Source organism: Pyrgilauda ruficollis, unplaced genomic scaffold, assembly GCF_017590135.1.
Source record: "Pyrgilauda ruficollis isolate IOZ18807 unplaced genomic scaffold, ASM1759013v1 scaffold10, whole genome shotgun sequence".
Lineage (NCBI taxonomy): Eukaryota > Metazoa > Chordata > Aves > Passeriformes > Passeridae > Pyrgilauda > Pyrgilauda ruficollis.
In genome coordinates, this window is record NW_024508101.1 from 14,328,489 (window position 1) to 14,355,883 (window position 27,395).

The window sequence follows — 27,395 nt, forward strand, 5'->3', positions numbered from 1 at the left end:
ATTATTACTAACAGGTAGCATCTTTGTGCCCTGACTTCTAGGGAGAGAAGCTTTAAATGCCAGTATGGATCTTCTGTGAAACTTAACCCACTGCATCACTTGGTAGGTGATGGTTTGCTGGGGCCAGCACAGTGTCTCACCCATACCTTTGTCTTCCCAGAACCTGTTGGTCCCACCAGCATCAGGCCGTGACGAACTACGGTGGTCTCGTACAGCTGGATGCATTTAGTCACAAACCCTGTACAGGAAGATGATGCAGAGTGGGCCTGGGAACACATCTCTTTCCCAGGGCAGCATGCTGGACTAAAAGCCCAGGTCCAGAGGGAACTTGTGGAGAGACTTTCCCCTCACCATCAACATCCTTCAGATTTGCCTCGATGCAGGATTTGCGAATGGCTTCTTCCAGGATGCCATAATCAACAGGTGTTTCCTTGATATTCGGAAATAAATCTGAGACAATACCATTGAAGAGCTTGAGGTCATCCTGCAGGAATTTGGGTACGTTGGCATCCCTAATAGCTCGCAGGCAGATCAGCTCCTGCAAGGATTTGAGAACTCAGGACTTCAGAGATATTTCCTCTTGTATGAGGCTGCAGAAAAGGCCCCATAAGTCTATGGCAGTGCAAAGTACAAGCACGTTTACCTCATCCATATCAGGATTCTCTCTTTTGAGATTGCCAGCTGTTGAGATGACAGTCTTCACAGCTCTCATCCCAAAGTCATAGTGGTCCTGAAAAAGGCACAGAGGAAACAATATCATCAAGTAGAGGAGTACCACCTAAAAAAGTAAACTTAGGCATGCACTCAGCTAGCAGGCGAGAAAAGAAAAATGGGAGTTATGCCTTCAGAACAATTCCTCTTTCATCCAACCCCATTCTCAGTATCCTTCAAACAACTCAGACAACTAAGTCCTCAGCTGTACAGTCTATTCACAAGGAAGTTGAGAATAAGTACACAATGAAAAATCCTAGATGGAAGGAAAAGCAGGCAGGGCTGTTTAGCTCAACTGTCCTGCCACTGTAATCCTAAATAGGATTTAAGGTGAATCCAAGTCCAGCCACAGGAGCAGAAACAAGAATTAGAAAGAAAGAAAGAAAGAAGGCAGATGAAGAATGGGTGTAGTGACCTTTCTGAGATATGCTATCACTAGGCACCAAGAAAACCATCCGGGTACTTCATGCCTAGGCTGAGAAAGTCTCACATTTAAAAAACTGTCTTGGACATTAAGACCTACCTGGGAGCTGAGCTGTTCTGACAGTAGTTTGAATGTTGTGGTGATCTTCTTTGCAAGGACTTTGGCTTCATTAAACCCGAAGGAGTAGAGTGAGATCTCAGCAATCATGGAGTAATCTGGGACCATCATAGCCACAGGACGAAAGAGAGCCTGGAACATAAAGATCCAACACAATGTTCAAAACACTGTAGTTTCTTGCTTTTTTTTCCCCAGCAAACTGAAAATGCTGAGTATCCATTCCAGACTGTTTAGAGGACACAACATGAGTGTGCTTGGCAGCTGTCACTGCAGCATCCCTGCAGACTGCAATCTGAACAGTGCTATTTCCTTACACATGTGGTTCAAATCTCAAAGTGATCCTGGAGACTCCTAAAAGCATCACACCCTATCTCTTGCCATGGACACACTGATGGGTCCAGGTAGCACCCAGCACATTTATTTCCCCTCTTCCTTCTGCCTGTGCAGCCTGCCCTCCTTACCTTCAGGTTATCAGGCAGCTCAGTGCGCCCAGCGTACCCTGGGTTCATTGTGATGAAGACTGCACAGGATGGGACCAGTGGGATCTCTGTGCCTTCAAATATGAAGGTTTCCACCTGGAAAATTAAAAGTATGATCATCCTCGAAGAACAGAGCCTGACCTGCAAATTAAATAATGTAACAGAATCTTCCAAGAGCAGAACAATAGCTTTAAGTTGTTAAATTATAAAGCACAAACACACACAGCTGCCCACAACAGTAGTGACTCAATCTGGTCCCACTGCAGGAACCCAGTATTACCAGCAATATTTTTCACTGTATAAAAGACTGGGCTTGTGGAAGATTTACTGATAGGTTAAATTTTCCTTTTTTTCCCTTTAAACTCTCAAACAGACTTCTATCCCTTCAGCTGTAAACAAACATCTTCCCATTTATTTTGCACTAGAGATCAGACCTGAATTAATTCATGGCAAAGAGGGCAAAGAGAAACCTAAATCCTTTTTAAAGCTGTGTAGGTAGTAATTTCAGATGGGGGATAAAGTAATGCAGAAGAATTTACGGAGAGCAAGTTTCTAATTCCAAGCCAAAGTCAAGGAGATTCAGGTCTTAAACCTTCTGAGCCTCCAGAGAACAAAGCAGAGGCTGGCTGCTAGACTGGCTGACAGCTGAATCTCCATTAAAGCCAACAGTTCACAACAATTCTCTTTACAATGCAACTCTGTGTGCATGAGAATATGTGTTTTTCTGCACATACTGGGTTTTTGAATCCACCAAAGCTTGGTTAACACATTTGGACAAATTTGGTGCTGAGCAATTAATGTCAGAGCACTGACTGCCTTTATCACGGCTCCAGTTTAGATCAGCTCAGTGGATCTGTATCAGTGTCTCTCACACCAAAGTCTGCTGGCACTACAGCTCAAGCTGAGAGGTACTTCAGCCTGTGAGAGTGTGGGCAACTCTGGCAGCACAGACTAAGGTGAAGTTAAAAATTCCCCTGAGGATGTTGACTGTAATGGACTGATATGATGTGCCATAGTTAGGACATTGTTCAAACCTCTCCTCAAGGATGTCTGTTAAGAGCTGCCCCTGAGAAGTGAAGCTTGAAGGTGTGTGCAGAGACAAGGATTGCCTGAACTAGCTCAAGTGGAGATTTTTTTGCCTGCCTTTGCATCCACATGTTCCTTACATACCCTCTGCTGCTGTGCTTTCTGGATGGTTGTGATCTGCTGGGCCACCACAGACAGCACCTCGATATCGATGCGGTTGAACTCATCGAAGCAAGCCCAGGCACCAGAGCTGGGCAGGGAAGGAAGAATGAAGGGAGTCAGGAACACCACACAGGAGCAAACTTGCAGTCTAAAGTTCAGCTAGATCCAGAAGTTATATATCCACATACTGGGTAGGCATAACAGAGGCTGGAAGTGACCACAAAAGGGCCCTGATGTCCCATGGCAAACAGTGACACAGCCACTGTGTCCTGGCTCAGTGGACACCCTGACTGTGCATCCCAGGCCATGTGATTTGTGCCCATGGCAGTATCCAATCCTAGAGCCTGGGACAAATTCTCCATGTTACACATTTGAGCTTTAAAGAGGTGTCATGTTGAATTTCTGGTTTGTACCTGAGCTCTAAGTGTAGCAGATACTGTTTAGACAATGCTTAAGTCCATTTTTCAGAGTTTGGAAAACTATATATAAAGCTGGAAGCATGCATATGAGGAAGGTGATCTTCCCACAAGGCATGACTTAAGAAAGAAGTTAAATTACTTACAAAGAAAACATCTGAGAAAAGAATATCAGCTTTTGTTGGAGTAACTAATTCAGATTCACCAGTGTGCAACAGACTAATTGGACCAGCTCTGTTTGAAATGTAGAGAAGAGAGAAGCCTCTCTGAGAGGATCCCTCAGGGCTTAGAGCAGTCTCTCTTGGCTGCTCAATTTTGAATACTCTCAGCAGATTCTCTTCTTCTTAAGATTAAGCAGCTTGTGGGCTGAATCTCAGTCCAACATGGATGATATTAAAATAAAGGCCAAAGCTGCAAACATTTGCACAGGTGGATTAGTGCATTGTGGATTAGTGCAAAGCATTTCAATTTTGCCTTAAATGAACAAGGATCTCCTTTTATCTCTTTTTTTTTTTTTTTTTTATAATTGGATCAACTGTTCCTCCTTTCTGGCTGGAATTTTGTAACCTTGCTCATTCTGGAATTCAGTAACCCCCTTGCTAGGTCTTTTCTTGTTCTTTTGTGGTGCTATGAAAAATACCCACCAATTCCCAGTGTGCAGCATCCCTCAATAATGACACTCAGCATTTCACTGTACCTGGCTAGTCCCTTAAAAAACTTGCCCATTGCCATAAAGTCAAGTTGGTCAGAGCAGTTGAACACTACAGTTTGGATTGCCAGTGCTTTGCCCAGATCTTTTGTTGTTTCTGTTTTGCCTGTTCCTGCTGGTCCTGCAGGTGCTCCTCCAAATTTCAGATGCAGAGCTCCTGTAAGTGTCAGATAACACCTACAACAAATAAGAGACCAGATGACGAAGAAAAGTGTTTGTACTACTGATTTCAGCAAGGAGACATATGATCTATACAGCTGGAGACAAGGAGGAATCCATCATTCATTATTCTACAAAACTGCTTAGATATGCAGCATTCTGTAAAGGAGTTAGAGCTATGTGGCCTCGATTAGTATTCATGGGGGTCTGCATGGATAAATCCTTCTGCCACTGGCTACAAATTCATTCTGCAGAAAAAGGACAGTTACAAAAGGGTAAAACTATTATTTCTGCTGCATATTCTAGAGTACTAGCTGGTTTCTAGAAGAGCTCCTTAGCTATCAGGTGGGCTTTTTATATGAGAGCACTACATTAAGAATTAGGAGAGTGAAAGCAATCAGTCTGAGCACTGACCACTCAGAATACAGTAGCAACCAATGCCAGGGTGCTCCTGTGCACTTGTCTCAAGTAGTCCTTTACTGTACAAATGGATTCTATTTACATACTTTAAGATGTAGGACCTGCATGGTCAGATCCTTGGTTTAATCCTCTTCATCCAGAAAAAAAGAAAAAAAAAAAAGAAAAAAAAAAGAAAAGAAAAAGGTGCATTTGTTACCCAGAAAACAATGTCTTTACCTGTCAGTGAGGGGTGTGATAACCAGACGGCCAGTGTTGCCCAGGTACTCATAGCCATAGATAAACTCAGCATTGACTGCTCTGATGTACAGGTCTTCCCTTGTCCAGTAGTATCTAATGGTGAGTGAACATGGCATCAGAAAGATAAACACTGCCTGGGAGACAAAGCAGCAGCTCATGAGATTACAGCCTGCAGGTTTGGAGACATGATTGTCAAGGGATTTCCCTCTCGAGAGCAGGAAGGATAAAGTAGCACAACAGGATGGACAGGAGTTCTCACAGGACCTGGGATCAAGAATTGCACCCCTTGGGCAGGAGCACGGCCTTTCACAATGAAACATACATGGGTTAGTTTACATTGCCAAAGAGAATGCCATCAAAGCTAGATCTGTCTCATGCTCCTGTTTCCATTTGCCATGGACACAGCTGATGGGTAAGGAGAATGGACACTGGCCAGAGAGGCCAGGTGAGGCTCAGCAGCTGTGCTCTCTAACCTGAGCTGGGAGATCCACTCAAAGTCGTTCATGCTCCTTATATTCTCCTCAACCAGCTTTGCTGCCACGTCCTTGGCATGGACCTCAATCACAATGAGAGCTGACAGCACTGCTCGCTGCATCTTGGACAGCCTCCCACGGACCAGGGCCACCAAATCTCCCAGCTGGGGAACAAAAGGAAAGTACCCTGAAGCAATCCACTCTGTACCAACACAATGCAATCAAACTCAGGGCGTGCTGAGTCTTAGATCATATGCTGTGCTCAGGCAACTTCTGCCTCTTCTCTTTTCAGAAATACAAATGGTTGCTCAGAAAGCAAATACTACTCAGGGCTGGCTCAGAGCTGAGTTTTGCCTACACCATTACCATGGTCAGGTGAAAAGAAAGAGTTGGAGCCACTATGAAATCCAGAGCTAGTAAGTCTCAGGTATTAGGTGTGATTAGATATGAAGGATGCAGTTTCCTCCACTGTCCATCACTTCAGTTCTTCACCTTTGGCTTCTTGGATAACCCCAGAGAAGATATATTTCACCTTGTTATAGTGTTCAGGTGGTGATCATATTATCAATCCTGTATAATATTTGAGGTTTATTATGACAAATACCCTAATAATTAAGAAGACAACCTGTTTTATCACTTGTTTTGAACAGTGCTATGCAAAACTGTGTCTCTGCTTTCCCACCAGTATTGTCCTGGGTGTATTTATTACTTGTCTGAGGTCTGATGACTGAAAAGTCTCCATCTGGCAAAATCTCACCCTTACATTCATTTTCATACCTGAGCACTCAGCTGTGGGTAAAGCCTGCTGGACAAATCTCCAGCCTCCAGAGCTTCAGACACTTCCTTTGTCCAGAAAATCTGGCAGCCAGCAATGACCACTTGGCCAGGCCATTCCAAGACCCATTTGGTACGTGGAGTCTTAAAAAAAGAAAAAGGTGTGAGAAAGGGGAAGAAGGTGGTAAGGCAATTATTTATTTATTTATTTTTATGTCCTCTTGCTCTGAGAGGCATGATTAACAAATCAGCACTGAATTCTTGTGTAAGAAGATTTCCTTTTCTTTCCCTTCCACTTGCTGTGAAGAAATCACCTTCAGGCACTGGGTACAGCAGGCACCTTCTCTCCACTATGCCACTTGCAGTAACCAGTTACAAGTAGCCATTAGCAGGTGAAGAGCAGGAATCTGTGAGACCCAAAAGAATGTTTCCCCTCCTCTGGCCTATTCTAACTTTCCTCCTTTCAAATTTTCAGTCCAAATAAGAAAAAGTAACAGAAATATCTGAAGCCTCTTTATTTTTCAGCCTTTCTCCCTACCTAGATTAGAAATTTCAATTTTACACCAGCATAGCTTTTATACAGAAACCAGAGCCATGCTGCATCCCCTATGCACTGACTGAAACCAACAGTTCATGTGCCCTGATTACTTTTACCAGCCCCTAGCACACTGCATGAGACATGACAGCTGAAGCAGAAGATCCTTACAAAGAGGAAGTATTCTGGAGAGATGAATAGATATGGATTCATACAGGATTGTTCCATGCTGTAGGAAAGCTGTGAGAGAGTGTGCAGGGATTGCATTCTGCTGGAGCATTAGCTTTTTGCCCAGCTGCCCATTCTGCATTTACAGGCACACAACTGTATTAAAGGCTGTGTTTTGAAAGTGGAATAGAATAGAATAGAATAGAATAGAATAGAACAGAATAGAATAGATCCCAAGTTCATCAGCTCCACCCCTGGTGACCTCTATGGCAAGCCTGGAACCAGCACATCAGAGACCTGCCAGTCTGTGATAAAACTCTTACCTCTGGATAAACACCAATTGATTTTTCTATGTTATCCCGAACACTGGCCCTCATGGATTTCTCCACTTCCACCAGCCAGTCCTCCACATTCTCACTGGGAGTGATGGCAGAAAACAGCTTCACCTCTTCTCCTTCACCCGAGTACATGTGTGTGATCTGTAGGTCTTCCTGGAATTTCAGCTAATGGAAGAAGCACAACAGGAGATATGAGTGGAGGATTTCTTTTCTATCCCTACCTTCCTGCCCCTGGGGGACAGCCAGCCTACACCAGTGTTTGCTCATTATAAACCTGGTGCCAGTAGTGATAATAAAGTGTGAGACAGATGTGTAAAATGACCTCTCCAAATAATGGAAAACGATTCTACGAAAACAAGAGATTCACATTGCTGGTGTGACTTGAGTGAAGCAAATCAAATTATAGGTAGGATGAACATTTCTCATTGCCTGTCTGGGATTCAGACCCTTGACTCCTGCTCAATTCTGTAGATTCAAATAATTTCCCTTGATGTCACAGTGCCTAGTTTTAAGAGTAAAATTTTAACAGCTCCTCTGGTGCCCCAGCATATCACTGAAAGTCCCCTTATTTATCCCAATGGCTTTGCACCATGTTTCCCATTCAATTTCCTTTCTATTTTTCCAAACTAATGACTAGGAGATTGGTTTTACTGTTTGAGTATTGTGGTGGTTCGAGCTGTGACTAGCTATGGAGTCTGAAGTCTATTAGGAATAACAAAAAGGAAAAACAGCCAGGTTAACTCCAGCTCCTAAGAAGGGATGAAGGCAGAAACTTAATTCAGCTCAGGCTTGTTCAGTCCTTGTCCCTTCTGGGGCTGTCAGCAGGAGTGGGATTCCACCCTAACAAAGTGCCTGTGAGTAGAAAGCTAAGTCAGAGCTATTTCTCCTGACCTTCATGGTGAGATGGACACACATCTCCAGAGAGTGTCCTCCCCTCCTAGGATGGCTATCTAAGTGAATTTCTCTAAGTCACCCTTTGCAGATGCCTGTTTCCCCCCATTGTCTGAAGGACAACCAAGGGTACCCAGATCATGGGCAGATGCCTGGCTTTGAAATGTCTAAAGTGAGGTTGCTGGAATCCTACTTCAGGCCAGGCAGCACCTTCCAATGCCTATGTACAGGTACAGGTTCCCAGGAGACACATTTCCAGAGAGCAGAATGTGAACATTCCTCCAGACCTCAGAAGGCCTCCAAGCTCCCACAACACAGCTTCCCAAAGGTGGGCCAAGCCACTCGTGTGCTTGCTGTGCCTACCCGTGCAATGTTCTCAAAGCACTTGTGGAGGTGAGGTTGTACAGCAGTGGGGTCTTTTGTCTGGGACAGGATTTCCAGCAGCTCATCATCTGAAAGGAAGTAGAACCTACAAACACAGAGGGAAGTATGAGGAGAGGTTCTGTTTACTGCAGCAGCAAGAGCTAAGTGCTGGCATGATGGGGAACAAGCTTTTGCTGAAGACACTGTTTCTGACTGCTCACTGATCTCTTTGTATTTGTGTAGATGAGCAGCCACCATCCAGCCCTCTCCCCTTCTGTAGAGACAGACTTCTCCCTCTGCAGAAGTCAGTTATTTCCAATCATAGAGGGTTTATATGAGTATCAAGGAATAGAAGTCTTCCTTCAGGGAAAAAGAGACAAAGTTACTTGGAGGTTTTAACTTTACCCCACCCTTTCTACATAAATCCTGAGGCACAGATATGCAACAATGCTACCAGACTGCCCTTAACTCACCACATTTGTGTGTGCCTGTTTTCTCCCCATGAGATGGCAGCACTGAAAGGCACAGCTTTGCTTATGTTTGCAGGCCATGAATAAATCCTAAGCTTAGGTGGTTTTGGCAGAAGGAACTGCAGTTAGCCTCTCCTTTCATATTTTCTGAAAGAGGGAGTGCAATCTAGCCCAGAGAAATTTGGGGTTACCTGGGAAAAGCGGCTCTCTTTGTCTCCAGATATTCACTCAGCCCTTTCTGCACAAGTTCAAGTAGTTCATTACACTTTTGCAGCATCTTCAGTAGCTCTGGATCGGGGCACAGAGAAATCACCTACAACAGAATGTGTAACAGAGGAAGCATCAGTATTCTGAGCATGTGGGAGATAAGGCAATGGAGATAATTGGGTAGCCGAGTGATGTTACTGATGGGATTTAAATGACTCATTCACAGGAATTCTCAGGGATCTGGAGAGATGTAAGCTTTGTGGGTAAGGAGGATAAACAGCCCTTATGGAGACAAGCATTTCTGGGTTCCCCTAAATACCAGCATTTATAATATGGAATACAAGCAGTGAAGGAGTCCTAGGAAGTGGAGACTGGAGAACAGAAGAGAGCAGAGCACTGCCACCAGGACACAAAAATAGGCAAATACAATGGCTCTAAAAAACTTAGAGAATCAGTCTTGAGGAGGAATTGAAGGAGTTACCTTATGGATTACAACCACTGCAGGTTACAAGAGTCATTGATAGGCAGGGATACTGTGTGTTGAGGAGGAGGAACCTGGTGGCGTGGAGACTTTGGTGGAAGGCATGACAGGGAATGGCTCTGTCCATTCAGGCACCAGAAAAAAAGGCCAAGTTCCAAGAGAAGAGACACAGCTCAATGCCCTGGGCAAGGCTACACAGTTAACACAGTGCTGCTCATGTCCACACCATTATGAAAACAATGACTCAAAGACACAGTCCTTGTGTGAACATAGCTCCAAGGTGTTTGAGATACCTGCGCTGGCTTTCATCAAGGCACATACCTCAGGGTTTGCATTAGCCTTGTTCATGACAACCCTCCAATCCTTATCCACAGTGTTGTAGCGCTGGCTTTCCAAGGGGAGCTGTCTTTTGATGTCCTCTGAGCTAAAGATTGGCTCCAAGTAAAGCCAAGAACGTTGACAGTTCAGCCACTCCTCGAGGACATCCTAGTGGGAAGCAAGAAAAGCATATCAGGACACCATGCTATAAACCTGTTGAACAAAACCATTCAAACTGTGCACCAGAACATGTTAAAAAAGACAAGAAAGAAAGAAAAAATGAAGTGATGCAGCACTTACACTTTCCATATTTCTAAAATCTACCTACAGGCTCAGGAGCTGGAATTTCCTTTCCAAACAATTAACAACTTCCTAGCACTCCCGTTTCCAAAAGTTTTGGAACTTTTCTCCTGTAGCACAGCTATTTTGCTGTCAGAGTCCTGCTGGGTGCTCCTGGTTTGATGAGCAAGTGCTGGCACAGTCTGGCAGATCCTGCTTAAACAGCAGTCTCCCATGTGCTTTCCTACACTGAGATGTGGATCATTAGCATGGATTTCACAGGGTCTGTAAGAATCTCTAAGGTCCACTTAGTACAGTATGATTAGAGAGACTAGTAACACTACTCACAGCAATAGGCAAGCTCTGGCCCCACCAAAACATGCTGCAATAGACAGCAACAGGGCTGCATTACTTTCCTAGAGTCAGAGGGCTTTCAGAGGCCCTATTCTTCCCTAAAGACTGACACTCTCTTGATAACTGCCCTCCCAGTTCCCAGCAGCATCTGCACAGTGTCCATGTCCAAGCAAGGCCCAGCTGGCTGCCTTCACCACACTTGTGTGGGTAAAAATCAGTACCTGTGTCATCTTCAGCTTAGTTTCCCACAAGTTCATCCTTTCCTCAAAAGGTTTCTTGAAGGGTGAGAAAGACATGCTCTGAACCAGGACAATATGGTCATCTAGGAGCTGAGAAATGTCATCGGTGCTTTTCAGAATATAGGTTTTGGTGTTTTTGTAAAGCATCACAATGAATGAAACAGATTTCCATTCAGCCTCTATCTTGTTGAGTGCCTGGAACAGAGGGACAAGCAATTTAATTTTCAGATACAACCTATGCAAATGGTTATCCCAGTTTCCACAACTCTCTTAATGCCACTCTGTAGAAAATGACAGATTTTCACTCCTGGAATGCACTGGAAACTGCAGCTTTGTATTTTATGCATGACACAATCAGCAACAGCACATTTCCTCTGCATTGCCCACAGGTTCAACACCTCTACACCAATGCTGAAACAAACACCTTGAGGGGAAAAAATGGCAATTTCACCTCCAGGCCTGTTTATGCTCTAGATGCACAGAGGCTGCCAGAAAATGGCCTATTAATGACTATGATTAATGACAGCTTTGACAAAAGGGGAACTATCCTTTGGGAACTTGCCTGAGATTTCAGAGAACAAGAGCTGCCAGAAGGTCAAGACTATCTTAGATCACATCTGAACTGATGAACTGAAGCTGAAAGACTATTTAATCTATGAATCTCCAGAGCTAGAAAGGTTTCCTTGCACGTTTACTGGTTTAAAGGATTTGCCATCTCTGTTTCCAGTCACAGCTAATCCCTCTGACATAACATTGAATGGCAGAGTGCAGGCAATCAATTTATTTTAACTTAACCAGTCACTAATCCCACAGTGAGGAGTGAGACCCTAGCAGTGGATCAACATAACCATAAAGCAGTACTGTTAATGCCACAACTGAAATTCTGCACAAGACAGAATAAGTTCCTCTACCGTATGGAAGTTGTGTGGCCACTGCTCCCTTCTGTAAGGACAGCAACCTTTTTACTTGTGCTGCAGAATGTGTCTAACACTCTGGGACACCAGGAACATCACCCAGAGAACATCACCATCACTGCCTGCTCAACAGAAACCTATTTGAGAAGCGAGCAGAGACACAACAAGTCCTCTCTTCTCACATTTTCGATGGCGTATTCCTTGCTGGCTGTCTCAGCTACTTTGAGAACAGTCTCCATGTGGTCCTGCAGGTTCAGCTCCAGGCAGCGACCAAATGTCATGCTGGGTTCCAGTGTGACCTCAGCCTTGACCTGGTCTGAAAGCATCTCCCAGTGCCGGCTCCTCATGCCAGGATTGCGCAGCCCCTGGATTAAGGGCACGTACTGCTTGAAATCAGTCATCTTGTCTCGAAAGTCCATGGCGACACTCTGGCAGTCTTTCAGGGAGAAAAACAGAACAATAGGGAGAAAATCAGCAAAAACAGTGTGTGAGTAAGTTGCCTTAAGGAACTTCTAGAAGCTGTCTGAAGCCTGATGTGCATGTAGTCACATGGTATGGGGTAGGTAAGCAGCAGGTGAGAGCACTGGAAAATGCAGGTTGAAGTAAGGAGGATATGAAGGCTCTCTACATGGCCACTAAGCCAGGATTCAAGCCTGCTCCCAAGAAGCAGATCTGCCCATTACAAAAAGCCTGTTACAGGCAAGCCCATGCTAAGCTGAAGTGTGCCTTAGGCTAGAGCTCACCAGAAGAAGAGAGGCAGACAAATTTAACTTCTTGATATGGACTGAAGCATGATCATCTGCCAGTAGGTATTCTGGAAGTTCCAGTCATCATTTCAAGACATTCACTTCTTAATAAACCTGCATTTTAAGTTACCTCACAGCACAGCTCAGGTCACCCTCAATAGAAGATGGACACTAAAGAGCTAGAAACAGGCTGGGATCCCAGCCTGGAAACGGAAAGTGTGCAGGAGAGGCCCTACCAGCCTATGGCCATGCTAGAGACAAATGTACTTCTGCCTCATAGGAGGGACAAAGTGAGGGAAAGGGCTTTTCTCTCTGGGGGCATCCTAGTCTCTGCACTGTTCATATCCTGCCCTTTCTTTTTTTGTCTTGTGCTACTGTGAGTAAAACAATGGGTAGGTAAAGAACATGGGACTTGCTTCCTTTCCAAAATCTGGCATTAGCATGTGCCTCCTTTTATTGCACCCTGCATGGTTGCACTGCGTGCTTGCAGCAATGATGTGATCACCTCATGATCCCTGCTGGGGATATGCAAAGGACAAAACAAATATTCAGGTACCAGAGAATATTGCAATGAACATAAGCAGGTATTCTTAGTATTTCTGTTTATCATAATGATTCATAGTTACTCATGCATCCACTCATCACCTCCTCCATTGGGGCTGATTCATGGCATTGTTTAAGAGCAAGTTCAAGTTAAAAAGGATGAATCAAAAATCACCCACAGCAAAATATATTTCAATCTAAGCCATCTGGCAGGAGATTTTAGAATTAGCACTAAAGAATGACCAACACATCTCTGAGAATCAGGGAATGGCAAGTTAAGCTAAGACTGAAGTCTCAATTTCAGCTTTATTAAGAGAAATGGTCAAAAGACCTTCATGTGAATTGCAAGGGCTGAGTGCAATCATCTAAACTTCATACACATTCAGGCAAGAAGGAAAATTGTTATTATATTGCAGAGATCATTTCCAGATTTTGCAATTTCATTTTATTCATAACAAAATCAAGACCTCTTCTGGCTTTCCATTAAATGCATCGGCCAATAAAGAAAATAAGATTGGCCAAGAAAACAGTACCTGCAAGACCCAGATTCAAGTTCCCTTGCTGCCTGACTTGCACGAGGGCTTAAACCCACACGTCTAGCCAGTGGGCTATATAGTAACTCTCTGTGACTAGCCAGGATTATTGCACTTCACATATATATATATATATATACTTAGTAAATACTAACTGCAACATCAGAGGGTGGATGGTACTTCAAGCCTCTAACTAGTATCTAGATGTGAATCATCACAGTTTCAGGAAAAAAAGCAGAAAATAACTTTGTTAGCATTTTCCAGCTGTCTCTAACACACGTGTGACATCCTGATAACTCCTGTTTAGAGCACTCTGTGACATGCTTCACATCAAAATGCTGATATGCACCAACTTCCTTTCCCCAGACGGTACATCTACCTGGTGAATCCTTGAACAGCTTCACACATCTCTGCATGCTCTTAACAGAGTCATTGACATTCTTTTCTAGCTCCTCTGCCTCAATTTTAAGGAGAGAATCATTCATCCAGCTCTCATTCCACTTTATCCAGTCTGACACCGTAGTCCAGAGATCATAGTATGGCTGGAAGTCCTTAAGCATCTTGTTCACCCCACTGTACTTTAGAAAGAAATTAAAAACAACGTAAACAACAAGTATATTTACCTCCAAACAACAGCTCCATGTCAAAAGGCCAAAAAAACCCACCTCTTTTTTGAATCTGAAGCCAGCAATGAGAAAACATGTATTCCAAGAGGATATACCAGACTACCTTCTCCTGGGCCAATAATGTGTATTCCAAGGGAGAGCAACCAGCAGAGCTGGGCTTGACACATTCAGGCCATCATGCATCCAGTGGAGCTGTGCCTGCACCATGTGTGTGGCATGGAAAGCACTCTTTCCACTTGCCTCTACAAAGCTCTCCTGCAGAATGAGGAGATTTTGATGGATAGGCCACACACTATCAGTGAAAGCACACACCATCATCATATTAAAACTTGGCTCCTTACAGGGAAGGAGAAGTAACCGCAGACTGAAGGGTAGGAAAGGATCATCATATGAACTCCACTTCTGGTCTGCAGCCAGACTTGGCTGGATGTGGATGACAATGACTCATTGGCAGCTGAGCAGCTACAAGCAAAATGAGTGTTTACAACTATATAAACTGTTGCTTTAGGAGAACACCACGCTCCAAGCCCAGACAGCTTCCAGCACCCACTCTGCAATCACTTGCATTCACACCTATAGACCTCCAGCAACAGCCTTAGAGAAATGGATGCATCCTAACTGCTGCTTCAAGACCTTTCCCAGCCAATTTCTCCTCATGAACATCCCTCAGATCTCACCGTGGGCATCTAGAGTCTCTTACAGAAATAATGGAAATATCAGACCCTGAGCAGCCTTCCACATTTGCCTGGGATCAGCTCTTCTGCAGCCCAGTGGAGCGATGAAGCAGTGTAGCCAATGTACAGGACTGAGGAGCAGTTCCCCAAATAAACCAAAACAGCACGAAGGATTCCTTCCTGAGGAACTATGTCTCATTATTTGCTCTACCTACCACCTAGAAATCCCAACAAAGATCAGAGTCCTGTGGGTACAGGGCCTGACACTTACATCGGTAACTTTGATGCCAAAGAGCCTTTCCCTGTTGTTGTAGAGAACTGCCATATCCTGGAGCTCCTTCAGCTGCTTCCGGACATCCCTTGCATCTTCAGCCAGCTCGTGGGCTTGGTTAACGTCTGACTGGACAGAAAATCCACCTACAGTCAGCTGGAAGGGAAAAGGCAGGCACAAGTTGGGACTCTAAAGCTGAGTGCTGCTTCTAGAGATAACAGCTTCCTGGTGTGCTCTTTGTTACATTCAAAGGCGAGATTTTTATGCTCGTGATTTCACTTCCCTCTAACCAATTTCATTTCTGTTTAGACCATGATGAAAGTGGTGAGGAGAAGCAATAACCACTGGTCAGGTGGAGGAAACTGCAAATGTGATGACCAGCTGCTTCTCTTTTTTGTGACAATATTTAATCCCCAAGGAATAGGAACAATAAGTCTGTGCCCAAATTTGATGATGAATTTATACTGATACTTGCTACAGAACCAGTAAAGTGCAAATGATAGCTGTACTAGTCACTCAGTTTGTTTCCAATAATTGTTTAACAACACATATCTAGAGCTTCTCTAATAAATTCCGTGTTTTGTTTTGGTGGCTTGGGTTTGTTTGCTTGGCTTGGATTTCGCTTTGGTATTTTGTGTGGGTTTGTTTTTTATTTGTTTGGGTCTTTTTATCCAGTGTTGGGGTATTATCGTTTTGGTAACCTGTTTCCAAGAAAATCTAGGTCAGTGATTACACCTTTCTAAAATGGCTTTTTCCCCCTGAATTTAAGAGTTTGTGAGGAGAAAATAAAATTCAGACTGTTTTAGCAGGCACCAGAGATATCTCAGCTCCAAAACTCTGCAGTTATTTCAGGTTCTTTTCCCACAAGATGAGTTCCATGGCTGAATGCTGTATTTTCCCCCTTGATGGCAGCGCATCACAGGAGATGCTCTGCAGGGAGCTGAGTACACAAAAAAGAAAAAGGAGGTGCCCATGTTGCCTGAGCACCAAGAATTGGAACACTGTATAAACACTTTCTCAATGAAAAATGAGTATTTCTGCAGAGTCTTGTCTTTTACACAAAAAGGAAACTCTTAATCAAAAGCCAACAAAAAACCAAGGGAGGGTGTGTTGACATTTGGCCTAACAACACATTCACCTCAAAACTCATATGAGTAAAATCTCATTTGAAAGTTCCCTCCTGGCTGACCACAAGAGCTTCAAGATGCCCTTCTAGGGACAGTTCATTGTCAGGGGTTTAATACCTGCATTTCCTCCAGTTTTTCTTGAAATGCCTTCTGATCCGAAATCTGTGTTTTGCGAAATCTTTCCTCATCGTCTATGTGCTGGAGCCGGACGGACTCTGAGTCCATAGACATTTTCACTGGCCAGTAACTGGCAGTCCACCTGCACTCACATGACACAAAGAGACAAGCTTTTTGAGCATATGTTTGAAATGCTGAAAATCACAGAATGAGAAAGCCAAATCCCACCAAACAAGGAGGCTTTACAACAACAGAAACACATGTGGTTTCAACAAAACATTTTTTTCCAGCTTGTCTTGTTGATATGCAGTCCTTGTGACTAGGCTATTCAGCTGGAGAGAGCTGGGGAAAAGTGGAGGGCCTTTTTAAAAGGAACAAATCCACTACACTGCTGAAAAGCTAGGAGACAGCAAAATAACAGTTGGCATCCAGAGGGAATGTCTGTCTTTGAATGTATTTGCAAGGAACAGAAAAAAATGGGGTCAGAGTCTCGGCTTATGGCTTTTCAGGGCTACTGAAAAAGCCAGTCTCCTGTTAAGGAGGGCAGTGAGGGGCCAGCGTAACCCAGAAACAGGGAAGCCCTGGATTCTGCAGAGTGCCCTGGGGAGAGCATTGTAGATCCAGGAAAGGCTGCACAAATTGGCTGCTCACGCCAAGGCAGGTTTCTCAGCTCTTGCTCAGCCATATCCCACCTGTTACTGCTTCCATTTGGACCCTCAGCCAGGTACAAGGCTTGCACTCTACACTCACAGGAGGTCACACCCCTCCAGCACCTGGGAATGCAGCCATCTCCTACCAGTACTGCCAGTGGCAGTGGTAATACCTGTTCCAAGCTGGCCTGGGGCTGAGCTGCTTTCCTGCAGCTTCTGTGGGGTTTTTGCACCTTGCACCCCATGTTTCTAGTTTTAGGAACACTCTGCAGAGACTCAGGTTGCAGACATACTGGACCAAGTACCTGTCATAAGAGAAGTGCTTCCTGGGCTTAGCAAGCTTTAGAAGCCTTGTAGCTGTGTTTGTGAGCTGACTCTGCTATTGGGGGATAGTCAGGCGACAATTAAATAATAAAGCTAAGAGGAAGATGCTTGGAGAAGAACTGCAGCAACAATAAGGGTTCAGATTTCTTCCTAGTCTTAAGAAAACCCTGGGAGTGTTCCTATCTTGGAAGTGTTCATTTAGTTTCAGGCACAGACTAAACTATGCACTTGGAGACCTTGCAATTATCTCAAAAAACCCCAAAAATTACCAACCCCACCCCCCCCCAAAAAAAAAAAAAAAAAAAAAAAACAAACCAACGCCAAAAAACCCAAAAAAAAACCACCAAAAAACCAAAACAAAAAGAAACACCCAGAGAAAAGGGCTTTACTATGTTAAACAGGTTAATAGCTACCAGTTTGCCTTGCCCCAGGCCAGAAGGCAGCATGAACTCACACTTCTTGTCTACAAACTTCATTTCAAGAATTCAGTGCTCATATAGCCTGAGAGACACTTAAAAGTTCTGCAGGAGCCCTTGATAGACACATGGCCCCTGAAGCACTGAGAATGGTAATTGCTGAAGAGTCCCACTTTGACAGTGGGAGAAATGCCTTGTGCTCACTTGTCAGTGAAATCTTCTTCGGTAAGATTGTAAAGGAAGTCTTCCATGACCTTGTAATCTTCCATGACTTCCTCAATCAGTTGCTGCACAGGGTGAGAGAAAGAGAAAAAAGTAGACACCTTTAGACCATGCTGATTCCAAGTCTCTGGTGTACACCTCATTTTCATGAGGTGCCTTTGAAGAGCGTTAGTCACACAAGCTTAAAGCGATGTGGGCTGCTTCTGTGCCGTGTGAACAGTGGGAATGGATTTACAACCCCTTGTTCTGTGAATGATCATGCCATCATCACCCTCTGTTCTATGGGAATGAAAAGAAGTGTGACCTAGTGGATAAAGTGCTGGACAGAAATTGAGTGTTTTAGGTTATCCTCCAGGTTCCCTCATTGGCATGGACAAGTCAGCTTACAGCTTGATGCCTTTGTTCCCCATTTTTTCAGCTGGGAAAAGACTTACACTTCAAATAACTTTGAAATAACTCGGTGCTAAAATGTCCTATTAGAAAAAATATATTAACAGAAATTTGAGCACTGGGTAGCAGAAAGATTTTCTTGAAAAGAGGATTCATTTTTAGAAGATAGCCATTCAGTACACAAATGCAGAATGGATCATGAATGCAGCAAAATGCATACATAAGTATTTTAGGCAAGATTTTTAACTGCTATTTTGTTTTGCAAAGAGATTTAAATTTATGATATGTATATTTAAAAATACAAATCTTAGGAATTATAAAAATACAAAGCTAGGAATCTTGTGGCATTGCACGCAAAGAAATGCAAGTAAAAAACTGGAGTTCCGCTTCTGAGACACCACACATTGCATTGACAAATTTCCTCCTCACTTCCCCTGATGTCCTGTCCCAAGGAGAGCCTGCCCTACCTCCTGCACTGCCAGCTGCTCAGGTACTCCCTTCAGCCAGTCCCGCAGCTCAACCAGCTCCTCAATGTTGTCTGGTCTCTCATGCATTTTGGTGCTGATGGCTTCATATGCCTCACAGATCTGCAGCAGGACACAGCAAGGACCATCAAAGAGTCACCAATTGCTAACAGACAAACAGGGAAACCTGCCCTGATCCACCCACTTCCCATTCTGAAGGTGTCTAAGTGACGAGTACACAGTCCTGTTCTGGTTTTTTCTTTTCCCATTCATCTCAAAAGAGAGGAAGAAAAAAGAGGAAGAGGAACTGCAGGTATGTAGTGAAAATGATGATAATAACAGATTTAGATAATCAGCTGGCAGATGCAGTTGCCTATATTCCAGTTATCTTCAGAGGAAGCAGAAGGACTTTTCAGTTGTCTACTAGACAGATCTTTTCAATCCACCAACATACTTTTGTAAAATGGCAAGGTCTTGAAGAATTTAATCTCACGAGCTACAGCTTTCAGGCATGTAATTTATGAAATATATTTAATTCTTCATTTCGTTGAGTTTGAATATCTCCTTGATAATTTCCATTTTAAATAATCAGCCCAGTGCGATCTTTAAAATATCCTCATTAATGCGGCCTTCTAGTCGTGTCACAAAAACACAGCAAGTTCAAAAGCAGAAGGACAGGACAAGACAGAGACAGATTGAACCAGTTAACTTACCTTCTGCACCTGTGAATGGAGGGTTTTAGCCAGCATGTCCAACATGGCAGTGGCAAGGGCTTTGTGTTTATCAGACAGATTAAGCCTAATATGTTCTATCCTGACTTGAAAGGGGCCAATGATAATAGAACTAGGTAGAAGGTGGTCCAGGGTCTCCTTTTCAGACAAATACGTGTCTACTATCTTTGTCACCTCCGGGGTAGGTGGAAATTGCTCTTCATAGTCTCTGTAAATTAAAACACCAACAAAAAAATGGCCATGTAGGCCTTAAGAATATTTGAGCATCCAGGTCGTTTGTGTCCATTCAAAGGATCAAGACATGACATTAATAAGGCATATATTTACACCATAGGTGCAGAGTGGAATAAGAGCACAGATATTTTAGCTGCAGAAAAGGAGTAGAAAAAAAGAGATTAAAGAGGAAACATAGCAAGAAGAGAGGGAGAGACAAAAAAAAAGCACTAGTGTAAACAGAGCAAGATCAGGAGGTGCTTCAGGGGAGGATAGGCACTTCAGTATATTCTGGGGAGAGACAGGATTTTGTCAAATGGGATTTGTAAATTGATTAAGCTGGAATAAGAAAAAATAAAAGGGCTTCATTTCCACTGTTTGGAGAAAACATAAGACCTAAACAGAAGTCCATTAAAGTAACAGAGGCTAAAAGACAGAATAGGTGCAAAGAGTTTTGGCAATGAAAACAATGAGGTTGAGACAAAAGAAAACATTACTTTCTACAGAATGCTATCAGCTTGAGCAGACATTATGGGAAGGAGGTCAGAGTCAAGTATGCTAACTGGATTCTCAAACAGGATGATTCATTTTTAGGGCCATTAATATCTCCAATTACACTGACGAGCATGACAGGAATGTGACTGCTGTCAGAGACAGGAAGAAATTCCCAGTGCCACCACCAATGTCCTCTAAAAGCAGGGACTGTCACCCATGACTGGAGGCAGCCTCTGACAGGGGCCTGATCTCACATCTGAGGCACGTGTCTCAGAACAGCCCCACACTCTCACATCAGCACATCCACACAACAGCTTCCACAAAGGCTTGTCTTTGGGGTCACAGGGGTTTTGTCAGAAGCCACTTACTTTAGGAAGTACTTGATGTCATTGTTATTTATCTCTAAGAACTTCTCGTATCTCCTGCCGTAGGCGTGGAGAGGGATCCCAGCCTTTCGAATGGCAGAGCGCAGAGCCTCACGAAGCTCTTCTACTTTTGGCTCTTGCAAACCCACTGATTCCAGCATGGGGGTGCCTGTGATATCCATGTTTTCCAACACATACTGCAGGAGGAAGGAGAGAGGTCTTTCAGGACAAACAGAGCTAACTGTGCCTCCTCAGGAGAGGGGCAAGGCAATCCCTGGTGGCACCTTTGGGAACTCTTGCAGTCCACACTTCTACATTGTGTCAAGAATTGCTTGATCAGTTTTATGTGCCCTCCTCCCCAAAGAATGAGGATCTAGGGAGACAGGGCTTTCACTGCAGCAGACAGAAGGATGCATACGCAGAAAAGACTTGCATCAAACAGAATTGGAAACAGTGCTATTTCCTTTTTGAGTCTGCTTTTACCAGCCACCACACACTCAGGGCAACCAGAGTGTCCATGTGTCCACAGAACCTGCAGCACCAAAGCAGACACAACCACCAGACAAAAGAGCTACAAGGCTGGGGAGACTGAAGAAATCCTGTCAGAACAGAACTGCACTAGCACAGTGCTGTGCCCAGAGTAATTTAACTGAATTCCCAAGTACCCACTGCTGCACTTCCCTCCCTCAGTACAAGCTCAGGGGTGTCTGTGCTGAGCTGCAATGCACTGGCAGTGCACAGCTGTATCACTGGTGGGGCAGAAGTGCTCACCTGCTCCAGCTGTGGGATACTGTGGGTCGCCAGGATTCCGTTGTCGAACAGAGAAATGAGAGATGTCTCAATGCTCTCCACAGAGGGCCTGAAGAGAACACCACTGCTGTCTAGCTCAATGTCTGTCACAAAGAGTGGATTCCTTTGAGACCTGTGGTGGGAAGAGATAAGAAAGAGCTAGGATGCTTTCTGAGAATATGATACACAACTGTATTGCTCTGGTGCTGATACTAAAATGCCTCCTGGACAGGAAAGGAAAGCAGAGGAGAAGAGGACTGTCTCATGCAGATGAAGATATAAAACACTCTGTTCTCAATATAACAGTAAAGACACTGAGAACTCTTTTTTATCAAAGGTGAAGAAACCATCAATCATGACATATCAGGATCCCCAAAAGTCATAACCTTATCTTGAGAATTGGAGTTGCTTTACAGAAAAACTGCAGGTTTTTTTCAAACCAGGCATTCAGTATCTCCAATATACTCCTAAAATGCACCTTCTGGAAGTTATATTAGTATTTCTAATCTTCATTGTGACCAGCCTGGCTCAGGATTAGCTGAAGTCAGTGTCAAGACTTCCACTGATTTAAAGGTAAGAGGTCTCATGTGAGTGGCAGGGGTTTTTTTCCTTTTCTTCTGGCTTTCCATTTCTAAATGTTCCTTCTTTAATACCACAAAAAGCAAAAATCCTTAAATCAATATCCAATGGAATAAAATTTTAGGCAGTGTGATAACCTAAATTTGGTATTCTTTAGAGATTCCAGGCCAGATTCTAATTCTGAGGTTTCATCTAAGAATGGAATTAAGCAGCCATGATCCTGGTATTCTTCCTAGCATCCAGAAAAAAATTAGCAGTAACAATTTGCTCCCCCAGGAAGGCTGGAGGTGGCTGATCTTTAGAACAGTACATCAAAACAGCAGACCTTGGTTCTCATGGGCTGCTCCATATCACTAACTGCAGCTGGAAAGCTGTGCTAACAGAGCAGCCAGCTCTGTGTCCTTCTTCCATACTCCAGTAGACATGTCAGGTGGAGGATTAGGGAAAACTGCCCAGCTTAAAGGCCCCACACAGAGCAAAGCTTGCTTGCAGAACAGTAGTTAAAAAGACAACAATACTACACTTTTCTGCTCTTCCCATCCCTTCTTTTTTTCTTACACGTAGGGACTGTTGGTGATGTCATGTCCCCATTCCATGTCCTTTGAGCAATCCAGGACACTCTGGCAAACATCCAACACAAACTTGGTGAAGCTGATGAGGGAGTTCTGGACCAGGTACCGCAGGGAGTCCTGAAGCATGAATCGGATGCGCTCCATCAGCTTGCGCAGCTTGGACCCCTGGTAGGCATCCCAGTCACTCTCCTCCAGGTTGAACCATTTGCCTGCATCTTCAAGGCTGCTCTTAATCGCAGTCTTTATGGTATTGATCCAAGTATCCTTGAGAAACTCCTGAACCTAGGGCAAAGAAAAAAGCAAGCTGAATAATCCTCTGAGCACTGATGGGAAAAGAGTATTGCAAGGTGAGCTACTAACTGGGGCTGTTGGAGCCTTCTTTGCTGTGAAACGAAACTGTTCTCTCAGAGCTGTGGCAGCTAAAAGTAGCTCTCAACACCCCACACACATGTGGCATCTGAACCTGGTCATATACCTCCTGCACTGACAAAAGACCCACAAAAAGAAAGCCTGATATTAAAAAGTGGGAGTGCTCTATTCTCTGTTTTACTCACAGTGTTTCCTTTCCTTCCTCTTTTCTATAAAGTGGTATCCCTGGAGCAGCCTGTGTCAGGGTCCCTCACAAAAAGATGTGTAGACAGTATGATGAGCATGTAAAGGACAAAATGTTGTCTTCTCTTGACAAGTGAGAAGAAAGAGCAGAAGAAGCCAAGGGCAGCAGCAGTTTGCAGTATTTTAATTTATTAAAATACCACCAAGTGTCACTTCTGCTCCACAGGCAGTTTGCTGTTTGTGTGTACTAAAAGAACCTTAGTCACTGAGTGGATGACAACACTGCCTAGCTGAAACAGCACGGGACTGGGAAGGACTAGCACATTCTCTGCCACTGATTTAGTGTGCAACCCTGTGCAAGTTACTCCATGCGGCCACACCCAGGGTGCAATGTGCTGCCCTCAATCAGAGGATGTGAAGATCCTCAGGTGGGAATTACCACAGAGCTGCAAATTTTTGTCCTACTCTCTCTATTGGCATTGCAAACAGAGTAATTTAATTAAGTATATAAAGAACATAGAGTGTAGAAAAGCATTATCTCCCTGAGTGTTTAGGAGAAATCAAGGATCTTGTGCCTTGCAGCTGGATAGGTGGATGGGGAAATGACGAAAAAGAAATAAAAGGAAAAAAAATTAAAAAGAAACTTGAGTGCCAGCCAGTACCCCTATCTCTGTATAAACCAAGTAGAGGAAAGAAGGGCTGCAGCCCTGTATGGTCACCTGTTTAACACATGACTAAGAGCATGGTCAGCATTGGCTGATCCTAACCAGAGCACTATGACTCTTTCAGCCCATTTTCCCCATATCCCAATAAATTTGACAGGCACATGCAAATTCCTCCCTGCCCCAAACATGATGTTTCCTTTGACAGTTCATCTGTTTCCAGAAGATCAATCTGCAGCTGCTGCATCTAATACACACTGACAGCACTGCTGCCTGCTCCATGTGTTCATCCTCACACCTCCTCTGCTCACCTGAGTGAAGGCCTGAGTCTGGATCTCTTCAAATTCCTCCAGAGAGACAAGTTTGGTTATGTTTGTGCTAAACAGAGACAGGACAGCTGCCTTGTTGCACTCATCTTGTACCTGTTCAAGGAGATGGATGGCTTCTGGCCTGGTCAGGAGTGAGAGAAAGTTGAATTCTCTCTGTCGTTTATGGAAAGGATAGTCTGGGACAGAGACGATCCCTGGCACCAAAAAAAGAAATAATGTCATTGCCTGCAACAGCCACTTCAGCGTCTGTTTTTAGAGTACAGGTCCCTTTGGGAAGCACTTGTGAAAAGGACTCTGTTCTAATGCACAGGCCTTATCATGCAGCAGCTTCAGCAGAGGGCTGGATGAAAGAGGGAGTCTCTGCTCCGCTGCAGAGACCTTCTGCAGCCTCCCATTAGGGGTTGAGGTGCTGTCTTGGTTCCTGACCTTCCCAAGGCTTTGGCTCATGAAGTCTCCATGGGATAGAACATTGGAACGCAAGAAACTTCCCACTGAGGCTCCAAGGCACAGCTGAGTCATCTCATCTGTGAGAGGCCACTTGTGAAGCACCTCAAGGCCTTCCTGCTTTTGGAAGATTTAAATGCACAAAATATGCTCCCCTCCCCCCCATCTTTTACTGGGGCCATTTTCCTCCTGTTTGGGACTCTAAAGGGGCCTGAGCCCTCTTCCACACCTGAGGCATTTCCCAGCTGGGCACAGCAAAGGCAAGGCAGTCAGCTCCAGCACAGTGGTAAGCCAATCACACTGCCAAACATTCAGTGCCATTAAGGGTACACTTGTAGAGTTACTGCAGCTTAGCTGATGAGTTCTAATATATTATACTGAGGTAGCATGAACATGCAAATATACCCTAAAAAAGAGGAGACATACTCAAAAGTCTCACATAATCTCCTGTTGCTCCCCCTTGTGAGCTCTAATCATTACCATGAACCTGAGAGTTCCTACAGCAAACCATGAATCCTATCAAAGACAAGAATGCAAACTGCTTCACTGTGTCCCCTACCTTTCTCTGGTGCTTCTTTCTCCTCCTTGTCTGGAAGGGTAACAAAAGAAAACATCTCGGGTTTGGAAGTGACGACTCTGTCAAAGCTGATCATGTTCATGGTGTGTTTATAGTCTAATTTCACTTCTTTCTCCAGGCTGCTTATTTGGTCTAACATGCTGTTGCAAGACACAGAAAGACTGAGAACCCATGGTGTTTGAGCACTTGTATGTCTGTAGCTTTACTGCAAACTCCACCTCTCTCTTCCTCCCTCCCAAATTTGCTAACCCAGAAGCCCACCCGCCATTCAACACATCAGGAGATTGTACAGACAATACAGCAGCCAGAAAAGGTATCAACTGGACTTTTAATGACAGAGGCAAGCAGGGAGCGAGGACTAGGACTGTAGCCTTTGTAAGTGTCTTTTCAGTCCAAAGCAACATCTCCACTGGGTAGAAACATTACAGAGGGAAGGAGAAATAACCACCAACTAAAGAAAGTAGCTGGCAGTTCTGGAAAAGTTGGGCTATCCAAGCTGGCCTCCCGTTTGCCTCCTGCTGAACACCTCTTGTTGTCCATTTCCTCATCCAGAACACTCACATAAGTGCTGAAACCCTGCTCCATTGCCTTAGGAAATTATCAGCCTTTACCTAGAGCAGGCAGAGTACTTTTCTTTATCCCTACAGTTCTGCTCACAGAGACTAATTACTCTCCTACTTTCCAGTTCAGGCCAGCAGACCATGCAGCTCCTCACACCTTCCTATTTCTGAGCAAGGCAATCAGTCACGGCTGATTCCCAGCAACACCATCAGTGGCTCATGATTCATCAGCCCAGGGACATTAAAATGCCTCCCCAATATGAACTGCATCACAAAGAGATACTCCATTATATTCAGGTGGAGATCTCCTGTTCTGTTTGCCTTCCTCTGTGCAGATCTTCTTTTGATTTGTTTTAGCAGCTGTTAATAGGTAGAAGGGTCACCAGCAGACAACAGCCAGGTCTCTGGAGACAACGGGCGGTCTGCAGATCAGTACAGCAATGACTGATCTGTTCCTCAAAAGCACAGGGGGACAGCAAGGTCAGCCATGCCATTTTTGTCAACCTTCTTGCTGTTGAAGGCCACTTAACTGCAGGTGTAAGCATGGCTTGGTAGGTCTGCATATGGAAACTACTTCAGCTGGGAACACTGACAGACCACCCATCTGTACACGTGTCCCTGGGGTTGCCATCTGCCTCCTTCTGATGCCACTCTGGGCAACAGAGCGGTGTGCTTGTGCACAGAATGGAAGGCAGGTGAGATCCATGGTCTGTGAGTTGGCTGCTCAAGACCTGCCTCCACTGACACTTGTTCTGTAGCCCTACAAAGTCCCACAGTGTTTATGGACTGAAGGCTAAGCCCCCATACATGAACATGACGCTTTACCTCTTCTCATCCTTCAGTTTGGGAGTCTGTATGGCCAGGCGCTTCATCCTCTGCAGGCTTTTCTCACTGATGGTGTCCAGCCCCTCCGTGGGCATGCAGTCCACATACAGGTGGTACATGAGCAGCCCCTGCGTCTTCTTGCGCAGGCTGTCGGCGCACGCCACGCGCTCCGCAAACACCTGCGGGTCCTCGGCCAGGAACTGCAGGCAAACTCGAGGCACCCAGTACTGACATGGCAACAACGGAGCTCTTCCTGGGAAATCAAAGTACAGCTTACAAGAGGCTGCAGGGAAAACAAAACTCAGAATGGCTTGCAGTGCTGACAGCAGCTTTTTGATAGACAGGATAATTGGGTTGCTTGCAGGGGATCAAAATGAGGGACCAAAGCTGAGGACAGCAAGAGATAAGGAGCATCTCTAAAGCTTTCAGGACAAGGGTACTTCATTTTAATCTGCCCACATTCCCTTTCAAAATGGCATTGACCCAGAAAGTCCAACATTTTACTTTTCTTGAAGGCAGGAAGGATGGGAGAAGGAATAAAAAGAAAGGTGTCTACAAAGGGAAAACCTCAAACAGGATCAAATTAAGATGTGGAGTTCTCTTCCCTGGAGGTTTTTTCAGATAAATTTAACAGACACATATCAAGAGAGATAACAGTGAAAGGCATTAAATGACTTCTTGGTGTCCTTCCCATCTCCAGCTAGGACAAGCATGGTAATGAACCGGCTCTCAGACTATATGACAGATCCCAAAAGACCTTATTTGAAACACACCTTCTGGAGTTATTCCTCCATTGAGGATGGGTTTCCCTTCTTCGTCACGCACCAGACCTTTCTCATCTGTTTTATGGACCAAGTAGAGGTCTGTCTCCTTGTCATAATCCAGAACACCGACATCAATCCACTTGTAGATCAACTTCTGGCTTTTGGGGTCCT

General features: G+C 44.4%; 1 protein-coding gene across 1 annotated transcript in view; it reads right to left on the reverse strand.

Annotated features, from left to right (window-relative positions):
• DNAH1 (dynein axonemal heavy chain 1) overlaps window positions 1–27,395 on the reverse strand; it is a 105,292-nt gene that overhangs the window by 33,656 nt on the left and 44,241 nt on the right. The window contains exons 6-34 of the mRNA XM_041462546.1: window positions 27,234–27,395; window positions 26,461–26,713; window positions 25,058–25,215; window positions 24,037–24,248; window positions 22,498–22,793; window positions 21,343–21,493; window positions 20,575–20,768; window positions 19,481–19,706; window positions 18,771–18,890; window positions 17,896–17,978; window positions 16,302–16,443; window positions 15,058–15,213; window positions 13,866–14,064; window positions 11,847–12,100; window positions 10,733–10,945; window positions 9,882–10,046; window positions 9,064–9,185; window positions 8,403–8,508; window positions 7,134–7,313; window positions 6,111–6,251; window positions 5,334–5,497; window positions 4,840–4,953; window positions 4,033–4,221; window positions 2,902–3,007; window positions 1,714–1,827; window positions 1,235–1,384; window positions 644–730; window positions 352–538; window positions 147–238 (exon numbers count right to left, since the gene is read on the reverse strand). Coding sequence (XP_041318480.1) covers window positions 147–238; window positions 352–538; window positions 644–730; window positions 1,235–1,384; window positions 1,714–1,827; window positions 2,902–3,007; window positions 4,033–4,221; window positions 4,840–4,953; window positions 5,334–5,497; window positions 6,111–6,251; window positions 7,134–7,313; window positions 8,403–8,508; window positions 9,064–9,185; window positions 9,882–10,046; window positions 10,733–10,945; window positions 11,847–12,100; window positions 13,866–14,064; window positions 15,058–15,213; window positions 16,302–16,443; window positions 17,896–17,978; window positions 18,771–18,890; window positions 19,481–19,706; window positions 20,575–20,768; window positions 21,343–21,493; window positions 22,498–22,793; window positions 24,037–24,248; window positions 25,058–25,215; window positions 26,461–26,713; window positions 27,234–27,395 — 4,736 coding nt within the window. The remainder of the gene's footprint in view (window positions 1–146; window positions 239–351; window positions 539–643; window positions 731–1,234; window positions 1,385–1,713; window positions 1,828–2,901; window positions 3,008–4,032; window positions 4,222–4,839; window positions 4,954–5,333; window positions 5,498–6,110; window positions 6,252–7,133; window positions 7,314–8,402; window positions 8,509–9,063; window positions 9,186–9,881; window positions 10,047–10,732; window positions 10,946–11,846; window positions 12,101–13,865; window positions 14,065–15,057; window positions 15,214–16,301; window positions 16,444–17,895; window positions 17,979–18,770; window positions 18,891–19,480; window positions 19,707–20,574; window positions 20,769–21,342; window positions 21,494–22,497; window positions 22,794–24,036; window positions 24,249–25,057; window positions 25,216–26,460; window positions 26,714–27,233) is intronic.